Here is a 16,633-nt window from a genome sequence, read left to right on the forward strand (position 1 = left end):
TCACCATGCGTCTTCACAATGAACGGCGTGATATTTAATAGATGGTGGTGCATCCTCCTATTGCCAGCATCCAAGCTTTGATAAAACTTGGCCATAACTCTCACTGATGAAGCCTTCATGATGCTCCAGGCATGAGCTAAGCCCTTGACATACATTATCTTATTGAATCTATGCCCATTTTACACGAGAAGGAACTGAGGCTGGAGGTGAATCAAGATGGTAGAGTCAGAGGACGTGAAGCTCACCTCCCCACACAACCGCAGCAAACATACTGTACCTGTGGAACAATTCTCACAGAAAACCAACCGGAAACAGGCTGAGGGAGGCGAAGTCACTTGCTTAGCCTCACAGTGTGTCTGTGGCTGAGATGCTGCTGCAGAACATTGTTCCTGACCATTGTGGCGCTGCACTGCTCCCCTCTTTTATGTCCCTGAGCATATGGTTTTATCACTATTTGATTGTCCCTCTGCTCCTACCCCCCCATTCCCGGCCATGTGCCATGAACTCCACTGGATCAGGGTCTGCCTTCCATTCATCTCAATTTAATTCTCCTCAGAACCCTGTGAGGTGGGTGCCATTACTACCATTTTATCTGTAGGGTAAGAGTTTAAATAAATAGAAGCATCTAACATTTTTAAAATTATTTATTTTTGGCTGAGTTGGGTCTTCGTTGCTGCACGCGGGCTTTCTCTAGTTGCAGCGAGCAGGGGCTACTCTTCATTGTGGTGTGCGGGCTTCTCCTTGCGGTGGCTTTTCTTGTTGCAGAGCATGGGCTCTAGGCACGCGGGCTTCAGTAGTTGTGGCATGCGGGCTCAGTAGTTGTGGTGCACGGGCTTAGTTGCTCCGTGGCATGTGGGATCTTCCCAGACCAGGGCTTGAACCCATGTCCCCTGCTTTGGCAGGCAGATTCTTATCCACTGCACCAGCAGGGAAGCCCTAACATTTAAAAAAAAAAAAAAAAAAAAAAGACAATAAGAAATATACAAAAGGGAGAACTGTAGCTGTTTTGATGTTGGCATGGGGTAATTCACTTTCTTTTATCTATTTTCCGAATTTCCTGGTTGTACAACAACGACATTTAAAATGTATTCTGCAATTTTAGTTCATGATCTGCCCAATGGAAAAAAGAATATTAAACATTATGTATACATGCTTTGATCCTGATGTTTGTAGCTACATCAGTACTTCTAAATATATGGGGGGGGGGAACCCAGTTTGTTCCATATATTAGAGGAGGGGAGCTCAGGGAAGGTTGAGTGTAGTCAGGTAGAGTACTTGACCTGAGGTAGGTGTCCTTGGTTATAGCTGGATGATGGGATTGCCAACAATCTTTTTCTTTTTTTTTTTTTTTGGCCATGCCACATGGCTTGCAGGATGTTAGTTCCCAGACCAGGGATTGAACCTAGGCCCCCACAGTGAAAGCGCCGAGTTCTAACCACTGGACCGCCAGGGAATTCCCAATTTGTTTCTTTTTGTTTTCCAAATTCTCTAAAAGTGAATATGTATTTTTTTGAGTTAAAAACCATCATCGTAAATACGTCTCTAAGTCCAAAAAGGATTAGGACATTAGGAGACCAGAAAGGATATCCCAGGCAGAGAATAGCACGAGAAAAGCAAAGGAACAAACGTGGGAAATCACAGGGTACCTGGCGGCTGCTCTGCACATCCTGGCTGTCTGGATGGGTCCCGATGGTCGGTGGCGTGAGCGTCCTCCTCCAGGCAGGGCCCAGACCAGTCAGGCTTACCACTCCCCTCTGCTCATGTTGGCTATGTAAGCCAAAGCCTCCATGCTTAAATTGCTAGAAGGGTCTCTACCCGGTTATGCACTAGGGAAAGAACAGATGTGGGACTTTGGGGTTCACAAAGGCCACTTCTGCACATTGTTTCCTATTTTGGGGTTTTTCCTTCCACATCTCCAATATCCCGAGAGCTACTTCTACCCCTGCTTCAGAGGCACCTGGTTACTCTCAGTCTGTTTCCTTTCGCTACAGCAGAATTAAAGCTGGGTGCCCTCAATAGCCCCCTGGCTGAGGCAGTCTGAGGGGGTGGCATGGCACCTGGGGGAGCCGTGGCTTTACCTTGGGGCAGTCGGTTCCCATGACAAGGCCTAGGCTAGATGGGTGGTTTTCGCATGGTTTTTGGTTGCAGAACCTTTTATCAAAAAGAATCCAACAGGGAAGCTCAAAGTTTAAAAAAAGCAGAGCAAAGCCCTTGCAAAGCTTACCTGTATCATCTCTCAATCCCCCAACAAAGATCAGTACTACTAGTGGCCCCATCCTACAGAGAAAATCTGAATCATAATTCTCCCCACTTAGGACTCTGCAGGGCAGTTTACAAACTGGTAGACTAGGTGACCTGTAAGGTAACGGCTTTCCATTTTGTTGACTGTATCAATCACATTAGAATACATTTTACATGGTAACCCAGTTCACAAGCATACATATGCACACAAGCACACAGGCACACACACACCATGAAATAATACTTAACCTACTATGTGTGATTCACACTTAAATTTACGATTTCATTTTTTTATTTTAATGCTGGTTGCAACTCATTCAATTTTACAATTCACTGCCGAGTCTCAACCTGCAGTCTGCAAAACACTTCCTTAATGAAGTTTCAGATGAAGAGTTGATGACTGGCCTACCTGGTGAGAGGCATCCGTATACTCTGTGCACGTGGCACCACTCTTTTAAGAATCAGCACATCAGCTTCTCCTCCCATGATACACCTGAAATAAAAGGCCATCTTGGCAAAAACCTCTTATGATGTGAAGGCCTGCCAACTTAACTATATATTGACAAATGTGGAAGATTTTTGCAAAGAAATACAGGAAAAACCTGTATTTCAGATCCTATCATCTTTCCTTTGAAAACGGATTTGCACGGAAGACCACTTAGGGGTACAGCAATAATTGAGTTCCTAAGAGCCAGAAGACAATGTTTGGTATGAGCTAAGATGGAACTTTCAAATGAAAAATACAGCAAATAAGCTTTCAAAAGGCAAAAACGTCTTACAGACTTTTGGAGCTGGTCTTTCAAAGGAAGGAGCAGAGTTGGGTCCTCAGGACATTAATGCCTTTCAAATTTCAACTTCCAAACTTCTTCAGAGTAATTTTTCAGAGTAATAAGCTCCATCCTTAATTTCAATGCCTTTTGAAGAACCACACATATTTGGGCAGATTTTCTACATTCGTCGTCTAACGTGATTCTGTTACAATACCAGACAGGTATATTGAGGAAAAACAGCGTTCTTTATCAGATGGTGGGAGAGACAATATCAACTAGACCCGCATGTACCTTAAGTAAGTCACACTCTCCCTTAGTCTCCTGATCCTCTTCACAAACGTGGGAACAAATTTTTGCTTGGCCATAGCCCCCCAGCCCCAGCCTCCAAAATGGGTATGAAAGTTCCACAGAGCACTTTACAAAGGCATTATCAGCTCTACTCTGCAGAAACTCTGAGAGTCCTACAGCCACAATTTCAGAAATATTCTCATACAGATACAAATGTGTTTCATGTGGCACTGAATACTATATATAAAATAGATAACTGATGGGGACCTACTGTGTAGTGCAGGGAACTCTACTCAGTGCTCCGCGGTGGCCTATATGGGAAGGAAATCTGGAAAAGAGTGGAGATATGCATTTGTGTGGCAGATTCGCTTTGCTGTGCACCTGGAACTGACACAACATTGTAAATCAATTATACCCAATTAAAAAAAAATGGCATTGGGGCTTCCCTGGTGGCGCAGTGGGTGAGGGTCTGCCTGCCGATGCAGGGGACACGGGTTCGTGCCCCGGTGCGGGAAGATCCCACATGCCGCAGAGCGGTTAGGCCCGTGAGCCATGGCCGCTGAGCCTGCGCGTCCGGAGCCTGTGCTCTGCAACTGGAGAGGCCACAACAGTGAGAGGCCCGCGTACCGCGCAAAAAAAAAAAAAAAAAAAAGGCATTGAAGTCTGTCAGCACATGAAAAGATGCTCAACATCATTAGCCGTCAGGGAAATGCAAATCAAACCATAATGAGATACTAGTCCACACCCACTAGGATAGTTATTATCAACATGACAGATAACATGTGTTGGCAAGGATGTGGAGAAATAATAACCCTCATACACTGCTAGTAAGAAGTTCGGATAGTGTAGCTGCTTTGGAAAATAGTCTAGCAGTTTCTTAAAAAGTTAAGTATGACCCAGCAATCCCACTCCCAGGTATATACACCCAAGAGAACATATGTCCACATAAAAACTTGTATGCCGAATGTTCACAGCAGCTTTATTCATAAGAGCTGGAAAGTGGAAACAGCTCAAATGTGCAACTGATGTGGATAAACAAAATACGGCATATCCATATAAGGGAACACCACTCAGCAATTAAAAAAAAAATGGAGTACCATGGATGAACCTTAAACACATATTAAATGATTGAAGCCAGACACAAAAGCCCACATACTGTATAATTCCAGTGAAATGTCCAGAATAAACAAATCTATAGACAGAAAGTAGTTGCCAGGAGCTGGGGCTGATGGGACTGTCAGTAGAATGGAAAGTGACTGCTAATGGGCAGTTTCTTTTTAGGGTGATCAAAATATTCTGGAATAGGTAGTCGTGATGGTCGCATAACCTTGTGAATATATTAAATACCACTGCACTGCACACTTTAAAATGGTGAATTTTATTAAAAAGAAAAAAAAGAAAAAATTACATTAAATAGGGCTATGATTAATTAAAATCCTTTTGAGACATCCAAACTAAAATTTACCATAGTTACTAGAATGACCACATATTACGTTAGCTAAGAAAATGGGAACCTCTTCGTACTATCATTGCTTTATAGGTATCAACTATCACACTTAACCCTTCAAAAACAACTCTGAAGTAGATTCCACCATCATTTAACTCGGAGAGAAGAAATGGCAGCACTGAGAGGCCAAATAACTTGACCAAGGTCACACTGTAGAAAGCTGTGCTAGAAACCCTGGTCTACCAAACTCTATGTTCTTGTCCACTCCAAATTGTTTGCATGTGTTTTACCCCCAGTGGGCAAATACTAGAGAGCAGCAATCACCATGTCTTCATTTTCTTTACCTCAAGCCCTAGTAGTGCCTTGCAAGTACAGAGGCAATGACGGTCAATTAAACTTATTTACTCATCGGTTCATCGAGCATTTGTCCTTCTACGATGTACCAGGCATTGGGGACACAGTCACATACAAGACCAAGTTCCTAAGGACCAAAAACATCATCTCAGGTGGTAATAATTGCTATAGATGAAAACAGAGGAGACGAAGTTGTTCTTCAGACAAGTGTCTGGAAGAAAACAAAGTAAACATGTCAGATCCGGCAGTGAGGACAAAGGCCCCGAGAGAGGTTTAAAGGAAGGGCAAGGAGGTAGGTATGGCTTGAGCAGACTGAGGAGTAGAGATGAAGGTGCCAAACTAGGTGCTACTGGGTCTTGCAGGCCAGAGTAAGAAATTTGGATTTTACTCTGAAGCAGAAAAAAGGAGCTGAGGGTTTTGAGCGGTACTATCATGACAGGCTGCTGGGAACAGAATGGCCTTGTGTGCATGAGGATTGGAGGGTGGACAATGCTGCCACTGACAGTATCAACTCAATTTTGAGTAAATGAGAATGACAGTTACTGAATGGGACAGATAAATCAGAGGATATGTTCAATTCGGTATGCCTTTTAGACATCCAAATGAAGTTATTAACTAGGTAGCTCGATAGAGGTCTAGGTCAGGAAGTCTAGACGGGAAAGAACTTTGACACACAAAAAGACATTTAAGGGACTAGGGATTCAGTGTCCTTGGTGGCATTCCCTACAAACTCCATCACTTCACGTTTCAAAGGATCCACTAGAGATGAAAGAGCTACTGAGGTAGGAGGAAAACTAGCGCTGCATCTAGAAGGTAAACCAGTGTTGCCCCCTAGAACCCAAGAGAAGGAAGTGTGTCGACAAAGGAGTGAATGACTGAGTCAACTCCTGCCAAGAAGGCTAGTAAAGGATGGAGAATTGATCGCTCATTTTGGCAAAATGGAAGTTACTGCTAACCTTAACAAGCAGTTCAGTCAAGTGGAGGAATGAAAGCGTGTTGAATAAATGGGACAAGTGAATAAATGGATTGAATGAGTGAATGGCTAGATAGATTCCAAGTACCCCAGTGATGTTCATTTGTTTGTTCATACTGAAAGGGGTAAATCAGCTGCAACCATCTTAGAAACCGGATATCCTGGGGACTTCCCTGGCGGTCCAGTGGTTAAGACTCCACGTTTCCAATGCAGGGGGCACAGGTTCGATCCCTGGCTGGGGAACTAAGAACCCACATGCTCAGTGGCCAAAAAACAAACAAAAAACAAGCACAAACTGGAATATTCTGTGCATTTCCTACATCACAGAATTATAAAGTCAAAAGGAAGTCATGTGGAAGATCCCTGAAAGCTCTAAGTTGCCGCAGACACATGTAAGATTCTATCAAGGGTGGAGAGTCACTCTAGATACCTTAGTTCAGTCGCTACAAAAGCAGCTTCATTAATAAGCTTTTGCCTTGTTACAAATCACTCTAAAAACCCACCTGTAAAAATAGCCCCTCCATGTCCATATCCTTTAGATAAAAAACTGCCCACTAAGTTTTCCTGAAATTAAGACATGTAGGCATTTTCCTTCTTTTTGCTTCAACTACCAGAAACTATGATCAAATTAACTGCCTATGTGACAACTTGCTAAGCTTAGATTCACTTGCCAAAAATTCCTTCTTTCTTATGAATGTTGTTGTTTTACCTTATACAATGTTATCAACTCCCAAGTTTCCTCAAATTATATTGCTCACACCACACCACACCACACACACCCCCCCCCCCCAATAGAGGGAGGTTGCTCCAGTCATTTCTTAACCTTCGTTCGCTTCCTGGAATGTGCCAGGCTTCTTCTGTCTTGGGGTGTACAGATACTGTTTGCTCTGCCTGAAACTTCCCCTATGCCTGGCTGACTAGCCCATTATATGTGTTGCAATCTCACTGTGTGCTTTCCCTTCATGGCATTTATCACATTAATTACTAAAATAAAGATGGTAAAACAATTTCATCACCTCGTTTTTCCCTTGTCTAATCCTCACTCTGCGAAAGGTGCCAAGGGGGTAAAGGCACTGTAAGATTTCTAAGGTAGGTTTCCTGCCGTATTGAGATGGGTAAGTAAAAGTGAGTGGCCAACATTTTTAAATTTAGAAATTTATTGTTTAATCCACAAGCTTTATATAGCTTTAGTTTAAAAAAAACAAAAAAAAAACCCAACAAAAACAAAACAAAAACAGTGAAAACAAGACACTATTTCAAAGTCTGGGCCCTTCCAGCTTTCCAAATACAAGAGCTCTGAAAGTTGTATATACCAATCGATAGAACAAGACAAAATTATGAATGGAGCCATGACGTTTCATAAAACAAAATTTTATGTAACTGAAGGATCCTTCCTGGGACTAGTTAACTGCCTTTACAAAAAATAAAAATAAACAGAACAGAGTGAAATTCCAGTGTTCCAAATCAACTTGTTACACATCAATATAAACCCACAGTGTCCTGGCAAACAACATGCTTTCATTTTCTGTCTCATCCTAGAGCTCGAATCCTGATTCATTTCAGCAGAGACTCCACAGGCAACAGGAAAGATTGTGGCATTAAAATATTCATTTATACTTTTGTGGTAGTTCAACAGTGGTCTTATTTCTGGGAAAGCTTGCAAAAACCATACAAGGTTGGAAGCATCATAACTTAAATGGGTGCTAAGACTCAAATGAGAAAAAGGAAAAAAGAAAGAAAAAGTAGAAAGAAAAACCTCTGGGAATAGACAGGGGCATTTAATGGAACCATAAGAATGCCAACAATATTTAAACCCCCTTTTTTAAAAAGGGGATTTTTTTTTTTTTTTTGGCTTAAAATATTTCACTCTAAATGAATTTATGTCAGCTGTCAATGAAAGAATGTCACTAATACACTGTGGACACCTTTTGCAATGTAAATCCATGCCCTTTTTTTTTTTACATGGTGAACTTCAACCTAGCAATTATTACAACAAATGTTATAGTCTAAAGCTCAAACACATTTTTAGCAATTTTGAAACTGAATTGCGTACAAACCAAATAAAATTTACATCATAACAAACATTTCCACCTAGGACTGTGGGGACACTTGAGCCTTCCGCATTGATCTCAGGGCCTTTTCACGCAGGTGCTTTTCTAAGTCATCAAGGTTATCTTCAGCCTCACTTTCAGTCTCCTAAAAAAAAAAAATATATAAAAAAAAAAAAACGCCAAAAAGGTCATATCGTTAAATCTTGAGACACCGGTGGGAGATGCTGAGTACAGAGAAAAAGAAAATTCTTGTGATGTGTGCACAACTCTATGAATACACAAAAAAACCATAAAATCACTATACTTTAAATGGGTTAAGTCTATGGTATATTTAATTATATTGAATTTCTTTTAAAAAATATACATTAAGCTTTTTGGATGCCATTCATATTCTTATCGTTAGCCTTAGCAAATTCCTGCTCTTGGTAGGTGGTCATAGAGAAACCGATCAGAAAAGAGTTAACAGCTGAGCATCCAATTATTAGAAAAAAATTACTTAGCTACTTCTCAATACCAAATGATTCAGCTATCTGTACACACTGTAAGAGTGTTCGTAAATACCTTCTTAGGCTCTGGCTCTGCCTCTGGTTCTTCCTGTGCTGACGCGGTTGTGGGAGCAGCAATGGCTGCAGGGGTCACAGGAGCTGCAGCAGCTGCAGCTACAGCCTTTTCCTTCTTGTGTTTTTTGTGCTTCTTGTGCTTCTTATCCTTTTTGTGTTTCTTGTCCTTCTTTTTCTTCTTTTTCTTTCCACCTCCTTCTGGGTCTGAATTCTAGAAATCCAGAAAACCCAAAACAATAAAATCAACCTGTCGAACTAAACATTTTATTTCTTCAAGGGAATAAGCAATTGGACTAATCTCAGGATTTCATACGGCTTCAGGGGGGAAAGAAGACCCAGGGCCAATCAACACTAAGAAAAGTACTCCTAAAAGATGGGAACCACCACTGAAAGCAAAGACTTCCAAGAGTTGAAACAGACCTTGAAGATAAATGATTTTTTAAAAATTTCCCCAACTAACTTCACATTAAACCAGGCCTCCCAACCACAAGCTATGAATCAGGTCTCCAAGACTGGCCTGAGTCAGGGTCTACCTCCATATGTAAGGAAAAGCACCATGTGCAACAGGAAGAAAAGTCTCTGAACTCAACTAGACCTGATTTGAATTCTGGTTCCTGAACCTATTAAACTAGTTGACCTCAAATTGCCTGACGTGTTCTGAGGCCTTTTTGTCAACCCAAAATGGGTATAACAATCCTTGATAAAGCTGTTACAAAAGTTAAGTGGGAATATCTGTAAATCACCCACAATACCAGCCTAACATGTAGGCTTTTAATAGCTATTATCCTAAATACAAGCGTGTATGAATGCCACATCTCTAATCACTGTCTGATCTATCTCTAGAATGTGGGTACATTGTTCTCCACCACATATATTCCAAATTTAAGCAAAGGGTTGGCTCTGCTATAATTGCATCTAGTCTATAATTTTTAAATCTCACATTTCTAAGCAATTACTTAAAATTCCTCAATCCATTCAGTCTGCACAATAATTCAATCCTATTAAGATGGACATCCACCACTGATTTTATACAATACAGAAAGCTGCCATGATTAGATTAATGAATCACAAAGAAAACAGTTTAAGCTCTGATATTTTAATATCCCAATGATATTTAAGCTTGACAATGTAAAAACAAGAGTGTTATTCTTATCTATGTAGCTTGCCAAAGATCAGGCTATATGGGACAACAAAGTACTTTCCACTCCATCTAACATTTCACAAGTTGTGAGGTTCATTTTTTATTACAGAAATAATGTATTTACACTGTAGGAAAAAATAAGACCATTAAGATGTAAAGAAGAAAAATTAAGATCACGCATCATTCTCCTTCTAACATATAACCACCGTCGACATTTTGGTATGTTCTTGTGATAAAGTGTATTTTTTCTATATAAAAATGTAATCAGACTAATAGACATGATCTAAGATTGAAATTTTTATTGATTGTGACCATAACTATCCCAAAACCTGTCAAACACTAGAGAAAACAGCACAAACGCTAAACTATTTTTCTCCTAGATAACAGAATCAAGGGTAATTTTTTTCTTTCTGTTTTTCTAAATTGTCTACATAATCCAATCTTCACCACCAAGATAACAGTATTAGACATATCACAAATTAGTGGATGTCTAGCATGGACTGTGATGCAAACACCACCACTTAACTTGTGCCTCCTTTTGAAGTCCATCTGAACCACAGAAAGTAATGCTCCTCTGAACTACAAAAGACAAAAAATTCTCTCCTTCCAAGTGACCACGTATAATTATAAAAGATGTCCAAAACAGGGCAGACATACCCTTGCCGGTGATGGGCTTGGTGTTGGGCTTTTAGCCTTTTTAACCGGTACCGCTGGTGACCAGTTGGTAGAGGGTGACTGAGACTGGACAGGGGATGGAGGTGCTGGGGGCTTTTTAGCTGCTGGCTCAGGAGATCCCGAGACAGATCGGGAAGATGAGACCCTCCTTACCGACTGAGGGCTTGGTGAGGCAGCTCTAGAAACAGAGGGAAAAAATAAAACATTTAATATCCAAAAGCACAGATCCTTCTTTCTTAAGAGAAAACCACCAACTACCATTATACAACCAGATAATGACTTTAAGTATTTCACAGCACTTAGTCTGCTGGTTGATTATACTAACACTTATCAAATTTTTACCACCTAAGTCTCCTGGAGAGTAGTTCAAGCTCCACAATCCTCTATCCATTCTGTTAATGATTCTTCCTGTATGAAATTAGTAATGCCAGTTCCTATATTTAAGACTGCTTTTATCAGTCTTACATAGACATGCAAGAAATATCCTATGCATCACTTCAGAGCTAGGTTTGGAAACAGACTCAATAAGCCTGATATCCCTAAGAACCAAGTAAAATCCTATGGCATGTAGCTTATACCATGAGGAACTATCCTGAAAACAGAAAGGATCTACGAATAGGACCTAGAATTTGCCTTAAAGTTTGTATTCACAACTATTCTTTTCTGTGATTTCTCAGTTGGGGGGTGGGGGGCTTCCAAGCATAAAGAGCTATGCAAGTTAGTGTTCCTAACCAAAAAGGATAAAATATTTTTACTTTTTTATCTTTTTGGGTTCCGGAGTCCTGGAGACTCTCCTAATGGGCCTAGAACTTGGAGATGGGGACAGCCTTCTTTGGGGTGATGACGATGCTCCTCTTCGAACAGCTGGAGGACTTGAGGAGGTCTGAGGAGCTCGAGGCCGTGGTGAGGGCGAATGCCGTTTGTTTGGTTGTGGTGACCGGGCCTCCCGGGTAGATCGGCTCGGGGAAGACCCTTTCCTATGCTTTGATGACAACGAAGGCGAACGTCTCTTGGTGACTGGGGAGCTTCTTTGTTTGGGAGGTGGCGAATGGGAGACCCGACGCTTTGGTGGTGGAGACGGTGATGGCCTTCGTTTAGGAGGGGGAGGGGGTGAAGCCGTTCTTCTCTTTGGAGGTGGAGAAGGAGAATATCTCCTCTGTATTGGAGGAGAGTATCTTCTTGGGGAAGGTGAGCGACGACGTGGGGGAGGAGAAGGAGTCCTAGGAAAAATAAACGGTCCAACAGAGTAGAAACAGAATGCAAAGAAAACTATGTACTTATACAGCACCACACAGAGAGAGAATATTTCTAAGTGGAAATGTCATGTGTTTAAACTCATTTAAGGTAACAACAACAAAAAAATCACTTAGTAAATTCCTGTTTATCCTAGATGACTACAAATAGGTCATTGTGATTAATGGAGAAATTTAGTTTTCAGACTGAATTCAAATTTGTCAAAAGTCATTTAGCATGGGCTTCCCTGGTGGCGCAGTGGTTAGGAGTCCGCCTGCCGATGCAGGGGACATGGGTTCGTGCCCCGGTCTGGGAAGATCCCACATGCCGCAGAGCGGTTAGGCCCGTAAGCCATGGCCGCTGAGCCTGTGCGTCCGGAGCCTGTGCTCCGCAACAGGAGAGGCCACAACAGTGAGAGGCCCACGTACCCCCCCCCCACACACACACAAAGTCATTTAGCACAATCCATATAAAATCAACTTAGTATTTTTTTAGAAGAGAACCTGGCATTGCTCTAAGGAAACTGAAAATCCATTATCACTATGTAGCAACTAGATAACTACATTAGCAAGACTCTGTTGACCGTGTTCAACTTGAACTCAGGAAGTCTGTGCTTTAAAGAGCTCTCCTGTGTAGGGGGTACCCTCTCTAAACTGGTGTTTGGACTCTGAATTAATAATTAGCATTCACTTGCACAGCTTTAAAAGGCATCTCTACCCTGCCCCCACCAAGACAGACTTACATTTTTTGTGCGTCAAAATAGTATTCAATGGAAGTCTACTGCTAGGCAGAACGCATCCCTGTCAAAGTCTCAACTTGGCCTTCCTCTTAATGCTTAATCCCTACATAACCCTAACTTGCCTCTCAGGAATTAAACCTCAATAAAACATTTAGTTCCAATGGCCTGATTTTCTCCTGAAACATTCAAACCTTGAGCTCAAAATATTTTCCTGCCTAAAAATCAGCTTTGGGATAGGCCATACATTGGGCAACACCATAGAGTTTTCCATTTTGCCCTCATATTTAATAACTCTGAACCCCCATTTCCTCACCTGAAAAATGGGAATACCAAGCAAGATCATCTTGAGGAGACATGAAGTACATAAAACATCTACCACTTTACCTGCCACATAATGGCCATTCAGGAGTTGTAGCAGCAACTATACCGCTTGATAATGTGTTTGAGCAATGCTCTTAAAAATTTTTTCCCCCTAACTTTTATTTTGAAATCATTTTTGATTTACAGAAGAGTTGCAAAATTAGTGGAGACTTTCCACTTACCATCCCATATAACTACAGAAAAATTACCAAAACTATGAAATTAACCTTGGTATTAACTAAAATACTAATGTCACCCCAGTTTTCTCTACTAATGTCCTTTTTCTGTTGCAGGTTCCAAAAATCAGGATCCTACATTGCGTTTAGTTGTCACGTGTCCTTAGTTTCTGCCAATTTGTAACTGCTCCTCAGTCTCTCTCCCTCTCATGATTGACATTTTTTTGAAGAGTACTCATCAGTTACTTTGTAAAATGGCTTTCAATTTGGGTTTGTCTGACAGGGTCAACGCTCTGTGTCCAAAGATCCAGTATCCACAAATTCAACCCACCATGGATCGAAAATATTTGAAGAGAAAAAAAATTCAGAAAGTTCCAAAAAGCAAAACTTAACTCCCCACTATAAAGTTAATATTTTTTCCCTCTGTAATCACTAGTGATCCTGCCTTTTAATTTAACATCTTTATTGATATGTGGTTCACAAATCATAAAATTCACCCATTTGAAGTGTGCATTTCAATTGTTTTAGTATACAGTTGACCCTTGAACATGGGTTTGAACTCCATGGGTCCATTTATATGTGGATTTTTTTTTTAATACTTATTGCAGTACTACACAATCTGCTGTTGGCTGAATCTGCAGATACGGAGGGCCAACTGTAAAGTTATACTCAGATTTTCAACTGCGTGGAGGGTCGGTGCCCCTAACTCCTCTCCTTGCTCAAGGGTCAACTATATTCACAGTGTTCAACCATCATGACTCCCCATTCCCATCCCACCCTAGGCACCATTTATCTAATAACTCTCTATCTCTACAGAGTCATGTGTTCTGGACTTTTCATGTAACTGGAATTGTATACCATGTGGTATTTTGTAAACAGCTGTGCATGCCACTCGAATAAAATATTTCAATCACAAAGATTCAAAGTTGCTCCCTTTAGCTCCCACTAGCCTACGTGATAAAGTACCTGCGTCGTGGTGGTGGTGTGGGAGACCTGCGTCGACGAGGCGGAGGAGCAGGAGAAGGAGAACGTCGCCTTCTGGCAGGCGGTGGGGAGGGGCTTCTCCTCCGTCTACCACTAAACCAAAGAAGAATTATAGTTGATTCAGAGTCAGTAACATTTATAACTAAGTGATCAAGATGATTTAGTTTCAATCATTGTCAACCCAAAGTGCAGCAGCTTTCACTCTATCCCTCAAAGCAGTGTTTTTCAAACTACAGTGTAGTTAGTCAAGACCCTGGGTGAGAACCAGGATTTAAAAAAAAAAAAAAAAAGGCAAGAAAGAAAGGAAGAAAAGAAAAACAAAGTGCTTTAACTTGTGGTAAGAGTAAATTTTGTATTGTGAAATTTTTGTTTCTGTATATAAATATGCAGTCTGAGTCATGACATAAAACATGACGCAAGGTGAAAAAAGTCTGAAAACACTGCCTTAGAGCATTGCTTTTTAACTAGAATGTACATCAGAAACAGCTTGGAAGCTTATTTGAAATTTGTGTTCACCAGGTTTGGGCTATGGTCTAGCCAGTATATGTTTAAAAAGGTTCTTCAAGTGATTTTTGATTCCTTGTTAGGAACAACTGTTCTAAAGCCTAGAAAAATACAATGTTCAAATACAGATATTTAAGGCCCGAAGTCTGGGTGTCACTGCTCCAAGTTCTTGATTTTTTAAAAAGTATGTTCCCACAGTTCAACAGTTGCAAACTATTAACTAAAAACACTACCCCAAAGACAAAGGACCAAGGCTGTCTGAGCACTAAAGCCACTGGGAGCAATGCGGTTAAAATATAGATAAGAATCACAGACCTTAATTCTGAGCAGTTAGGCATTTAACCAATTAACATAAAAAGCACACCTGAAAAATACAATTATAATCAACTGGACTAACTCATAGTAGTCTCCCAGCAGATATACTAAAATAAATACCAAGCCAGTTTGACATCTATTGGCCAAGTTTGTGTATACAAACAAGTCAAATAATATACAATTAACCCTTAAACAATGTGGGGGGCTTGGGCTTCTGCGCTGGCAGATTCAATCAACCGAGGATCGTGCAGTACTATAATATGCATTTATTGTAAAAAAAAAAAAAAAAAAAACCATGTGCGTGTAAGTGGAGTCACACAATTCAAACACATGTTGTTTAAGGGTCAACTGTAATTAGTTCTAAATTTCTTGCCCAGTACAGGATTGATGCTTCCTGTGAATCTGGAAGTATTTTCTAAAGTTTACTAGTTTTGATTCCCCATTAAAACTAAGGAGAGTTCATTAACAGAACAATGAAAATTCTGACATTCATTAGTAAATTTAATTTTTAATTTAAATTTGCTTATGCCCTGTGGGGACTAAGACCTCACTCTGAACAGATTTAAAATATAAACTACAGGACAGATAAGCTTCAGATGAAACATAGACACCAAATTATTAATTACAAGAAAGAACAGTAAAGGAGAAGCCACTTTACTAGCAAGGCTAATCTGAGAATTACGGAACCTAGAGAAACAGGGTGGACTACTGTTTCAACAGGTAATGAAGATTTCAAACGGGAAAAGACATTTGGGTTTTGACTCAAAAAAGAAAAACAAAGGTTTACACTCATAAACTCTGAGGCTGAGATGATACAAAGCAGAACTCCCAATGTGTTATCAGTAGGTGTAATAGCAAGAGAGGCTATTACTGTTGATTATGTGATTTCTCTTTTAAAATATTCTCATAACAAAATTTAACTCAGATTAGAATCTATTATAATACACTAATGACCTAAGATATTTATTCTGTGCCTCAGTTTCATTTGTAAAATGAAAGGCTTGGAATAACTAAAAGGTCCCTTCCAGTGATGACCTTCAATGTCCTGTTTCCATGTGAGAAAAAGCCAAAAAGAGAATAAGAATAAAACCATAACCTAAAAAAAAAAACCAAACAAACCAAACTAGCATACTTAAAGGAACTACAAGAAAAATTTGATAATCACTTATAACTGGAATCTTGACACGCGATGGCTCTATGACCTAAAGGCTACAGTTTCTTACCTGAGCTGATATGGCATACATATCTGGGGTTTAAAAGAAGAGGAAGAAGTAGAAGAAGAAGGCTAAACATTTTCTAGTTACTGTGAATACTAGTGCCAACTCAAGCCTTCAACTGTGTATAGAAATTGTTGAGTACAGAGGTCTCCCCCCACCCAAACTGCACGAGAACCAGTTTCAATAAGCCTTAAAACATGAAGTAGCCCTCAGCCCTCGAGTATGTAGGAATACAAAAGTCTTATAAGGACAAAGACAGCTTGAGATCTCTGCAGTGACCTCTTCAGAATCACCTCACTTCACTAGTCAGGCTGGTAATGAAGACAAGAAATTATAGATGCAACAACTATCTTTTTATACTAAGTACGATCAATACACCATTCACTGTTAAGGAAAGAGTGTTCAATACCCAAAGACACATGTTTAGAAGCATGAAAAATGCTGCATTTTTCAATCTTTAAACTTTATATATGAAATATTCAAAGCCAGGCTGTATTTCCCTTCTTAAAAATAAATACTGAAGTGTGATCCCAAACAATTCTTTCTCCATCTCCAAATCCTAGAGACTTGATGGCAATCTCTAACATCATTATCCATAACCGGCG

General features: G+C 40.4%; 1 protein-coding gene across 11 annotated transcripts in view; it reads right to left on the reverse strand.

Moving 5' to 3' along the window:
• Positions 1-4,658: 4,658 nt before the first annotated feature.
• The window catches only part of SRRM1 (serine and arginine repetitive matrix 1), a 32,262-nt gene continuing 20,287 nt past the window's right edge, over positions 4,659-16,633 (reverse strand). For 9 of the 11 annotated variants that reach the window (XM_073794078.1, XM_073794065.1, XM_073794060.1 and 6 more), the window contains 5 exons: positions 13,975-14,085; positions 11,256-11,720; positions 10,483-10,678; positions 8,686-8,895; positions 4,659-8,269 (listed from right to left, as the gene is read on the reverse strand). In XM_073794078.1, the coding sequence (XP_073650179.1) occupies positions 8,165-8,269; positions 8,686-8,895; positions 10,483-10,678; positions 11,256-11,720; positions 13,975-14,085 (1,087 nt within the window). In that variant the 3' untranslated portion in view covers positions 4,659-8,164. Of the gene's footprint in view, positions 8,349-8,685; positions 8,896-10,482; positions 10,679-11,255; positions 11,721-13,974; positions 14,086-16,633 lie in introns of all 11 variants that reach the window. The other 2 variants (XM_073794073.1, XM_073794098.1) reach the window with 2 other exon arrangements.

The sequence above is a fragment of the Tursiops truncatus genome, chromosome 1 (assembly GCF_011762595.2).
Source record: "Tursiops truncatus isolate mTurTru1 chromosome 1, mTurTru1.mat.Y, whole genome shotgun sequence".
Lineage (NCBI taxonomy): Eukaryota > Metazoa > Chordata > Mammalia > Artiodactyla > Delphinidae > Tursiops > Tursiops truncatus.